The 3,962-nt window shown below is 46.4% G+C and overlaps 1 protein-coding gene and 1 non-coding gene across 2 annotated transcripts; both read left to right on the plus strand.

Annotated features, from left to right (window-relative positions):
* Positions 1 to 262: 262 nt before the first annotated feature.
* On the plus strand, positions 263 to 2,504 carry RPS20 (ribosomal protein S20). The gene is made up of 4 exons (XM_006032423.3): positions 263 to 423; positions 660 to 759; positions 1,626 to 1,699; positions 2,286 to 2,504. Exons 1-4 carry the CDS (start codon positions 421 to 423, stop codon positions 2,466 to 2,468), a joined length of 360 nt encoding a protein of 119 aa, XP_006032485.1. The 5' UTR covers positions 263 to 420; the 3' UTR covers positions 2,469 to 2,504.
* Positions 1,495 to 1,559, plus strand: LOC112551706. Its single transcript, XR_003096018.1, has one exon. It is a non-coding gene; the product is annotated as a small nucleolar RNA U54 (small nucleolar RNA).
* Positions 2,505 to 3,962: the final 1,458 nt, after the last annotated feature.

The following is a 3,962-nucleotide window of genomic DNA, read 5'->3' on the forward strand; positions in this document are numbered from 1 at the left end:
CCCGGGTCTCGGTCCACAGGAGTCGCCCCCGCTAGCTGGGAAGCGCTAGTTGCGCGGGACGTGGGCGCCCGGGGGAGCTGCCCCTCCGCCCCGCCAGGCGCCGACTGTTGGAACAGCGCAACACCAACACGCATGCGCGCCTCACAGGGACTAGGCGAGGCCTGAGAGCAACCTGTGCCCCGCCCCCTGATGGAGCACCACCCCCACGACACAGTTCCGGGTGGAGTCTCACTTCCGGGTGAGGACGCCAGGTGCCCGGATGGAAGCCACGCCGCCTATATAAGGTGCCGCGCGTGCGCCGCTCGGCCTCTACGAGTGGATCTGTTGCCGCGTGGCGCCTCCTGGCTCACCGCTGTTCGCTGGGCCGCGCCGCGTCGTTTCGCCCGGGAATAAGTCGGCCAGGAAGAACCCGCCGCAGCCATGGTGAGGGAGGGGGGCGGGCGGCGCTTCCCTCGGGACTGGTCCCTCCGGTTGGGGGCTGCCCGGGCCTGCGGCAGCTGTAGGTGCCGATTGATGGGCGCCGCGAGGTGCCAAACAGGCGCGCTGTCCCCACCCCCGCTCACTGCCCGGCATCGCGGGGCTTGAGTTGTGGGGGAGCGTGCGTGGGCCGTGGAGCTGGCCGCTGCCCTGGTAACCCCCGCCCCGCTTGAACGTTTCAGGCGTTTAAAGATACGGGCAAAGCCCCTGTGGAGCAGGAGGTGGCGATTCACCGCATTAGAATCACCTTGACTAGCCGCAACGTCAAATCTCTGGAGAAAGGTAATTGGTGCTTTTGTTTCGGTGGGGAGGGAGGTCTGAGGCTGGGAGCCCTGGCTGTTGCAAAGCAAGAGCCTGGCAAAGTGGCAGTGGCTGGGATAAGTCTATAGTCCTAGGTGCTGTTTTTACAGTGGGGAAGAGACCCACCCTGGGGGTTAAATTGACCATGGCATCATGTCAGTACAGTTCTGGAGGTGCTGGCTCTGAATATATGTATTAGACTTGGAGTTAGGGCCTGGGTTTCATGTTGCACAACTATGAAGGCCTGTATAGGGTTGTGGATGTTGGTATTCAGAGCTCCAGAAGAATTGAGTGGTCTCAAGGCATTTTTACATGTAGATGTGGTGCTGGGCACTTCAATTAGCAAGCAACGCTGATTAAAAGCTCATGTGGGTCAGGGTGCCCAGGGCTCACTGAATTGAAGCTCATTGAGCATGTTTTATTTCAAAGCACCTCACACTGAGGAGTGTGAAACAAAAGAACTATTTTTAAAACCTCATTTGAATTGTTGGGCTGGTCTACACCAGGTATGGGGGCTTGAATTTTGTTACGTTGTAAACATTCTTGCTTTGTTCATGCCCTTCAAGTGAGCTGTGTCTTTTAAACAGTGTTTAATCTTTCAGCAGTACTTTAAATTAGTCATTCTAGCACTGTCTAACTGTTAGTGTGTCTGGGTCTAAATTTCAGTCTTACAAATGACTTGCTTTTTTCAGAATTGGTTAGTTTTCCATATGGAGTTGGCCATGAGGATAAATTGTAAGCTGAATTACTGTGATAATCTTATACGCTATTCTGAGCCAACAAATAGTATGAAATGAAAACATTGTTCAGTTGTGGGAGAGGACTCTAAAGCAGTTTGTCTCTTGCAGTGTGTGCTGACTTGATCAGAGGTGCAAAGGAAAAGAATCTTAAAGTGAAGGGACCTGTTCGCATGCCTACCAAGGTGCGTAAGAACTAAAAAAGGAAGGAAAGCTGCATTTTATATGCTTGTAAACTAGTAATAAAAATAGGAGACATGCAGGATTATTACATTGGAGTGAGTGTAGTTAAATTATAATTAACCTACAAATGAATGACTTTCATTAACACTTCAGTGGAAATAACTATTTAATGCAAAGCATACTGAAAGCAAATGCAGAAACCTTTTGTTTCTAACTTGCATTCCTTACTGGACTTAAGATCCTAGGTGTGCCAGAAAAAAGGCAGCTGTAGTGGTCACAGCTGCCTTTTGACAAGGAACTAAAAGTAGAACATATTACTAAAAGTAATATTTGAATTAGATTATAGAACATCTTGTTCAGGCTGGGAACCCTGTGGGGGGGGGGGGGGGGGGGGGGGACGGGGCAAACCAATAAGGGGCAGAAATTTAAGGTCTGTAAGCCAAACCCAGCCTGCAAAGGGGTTTGCAGCCCATGGATGTGGGACTTTGGCAGTGTTTAGTAGCAGCTGTGTCAATGCCTGCCTGCTGCAGATCCATGTAAATTGGTTATCTTGTCTCTGTTAATTAGCTTTTTTGCTTTCCATTACAGACTCTGCGAATCACTACTAGGAAAACACCTTGTGGTGAAGGTTCCAAGACCTGGGATCGTTTCCAGATGCGTATCCACAAGCGTCTTATTGACTTGCACAGCCCCTCTGAGATTGTCAAGCAGATCACTTCCATCAGTATTGAGCCAGGTGTAGAAGTTGAAGTTACAATTGCAGATGCCTAAATGACACTCATCGTCAATAAAAGTTGATTTCCTAAACTTTTATTTTTAAATTGTTTCATCATTTTCATATTTGTCACATTTGTCTTGACAATAATGTCAATAATGTCATTGTTGTCTAGACAACAATGTCTCAGCCAAACATTCCCTTCAAATGGCCCACATATTTAAAGTTGGAGGAAAAAACAATTGGGGATGGGTGGGTGGAAGACAACAGACATGAAAACAGAAATGTAAATGTGAAGAAGGTAATATGGGAAAATTGGGCAAGTCAAATAAAAGTGGTTTGGTGGATTTCTTTGGGGGTTTTGTTTGTTTTAGTAGAAACTATTACTTATTTTTTTGTACTTTTTAACTATTGTATATTTTGCTTGCTCGCCTGTGTTGGTCTTCCAACATAAGCAAGACAGCTCTGAGTTGCAAAAACTCAGAATTGAAAACAAAGGGCTTGGGTCTTTCTGCAGTTAGAGAGGACACACACAACCCCTAGGAAAATAAATGCAGAATCACTATTCAGGCAGGATTTACATTAGTTTGGTTGGAACAGGTATTTTTTTTAAATCAATCATAAGCACAGACAAATCATCACCCAATATCTCCAAAGTAGTTTCCTTTGACAACAAAAAGGAAGACCTGTGGAAGGGGAAACTCAAAGCACAGGCCAGAACATGAGATTTGGGAATAAACTTTTTTCCTACTTTCCTGTCTGCCCTAAGTGATAAAAGGGAGAGGCAAGAGTTTCTTAGGGTGATACCTTTTATTGGACCAATTATATAGTTGGGATAAAGTTAGACAAGCTTTTCAAGGCAAGACATTCTTCCTCAGGTCATACATTTGAGAGGTTGCATAGTTGGTCCAATGAAAGATTCCCACTCTAAGAAATCCTTGCCTTGTGTAATTTCTTACCCATCATGGTTATAACATTGCTGACATGGAAGGGATAAAAGGAAGAGCATACACCACCAACTAGATGCTTCCTCAGCCTAGTGAAGGGTATTTATATCCAAAATCTTGCGAAGAAGAAAGTTTCCAACCATTTGAGTTGGTTTAATAAAAGACAAAAGATTTACCTAAAGAACCTTAACTGCCTGTGTTCTTATACCGGCATGGCTACAACCTATACTGAAAAGCAGAATGGGTGAAACAAAAAGTAAAATACCTACTAGTAAGGGGGGGGGAGGGGAAGAAACCAGTTCTTCTTGACAGTTGATTGGAATAGTTAATCCACTTCAGTTAAAGGGTATTCTGTTGTTAAGGCTTGCTTTAAATCACTTTCTTTTTTCGGTAAGTTAAACCCCACTGGCCCCTTTGCTCTGACTTCAGATCAGAGTCATGTGCCTGGCTCCTTCACGCACCTTTCCAGTTTTTCACTAAGCAAAACATAAAAGCCCCACAAGAGAAGACCCTATTGCAGCTTCAGCCTCGCGAGCCTGGTGCAGAAATGAAATCCCCGAGTCGCGGCTCCCGGGGGCAGACAGCCGAGGGGGTCCTTGCCCC

Source organism: Alligator sinensis, unplaced genomic scaffold (genome assembly GCF_000455745.1).
Source record: "Alligator sinensis unplaced genomic scaffold, ASM45574v1 scaffold999_1, whole genome shotgun sequence".
NCBI lineage: Eukaryota > Metazoa > Chordata > Crocodylia > Alligatoridae > Alligator > Alligator sinensis.

Coding starts and splice junctions, on each gene's coding strand:
- RPS20 (XM_006032423.3), top strand. Junction 760..1,625: donor CGTCAAATCTCTGGAGAAAG/GTAATTGGTGCT, acceptor TGTCTCTTGCAG/TGTGTGCTGACTTGATCAGA. Junction 1,700..2,285: donor CTGTTCGCATGCCTACCAAG/GTGCGTAAGAAC, acceptor TTTCCATTACAG/ACTCTGCGAATCACTACTAG.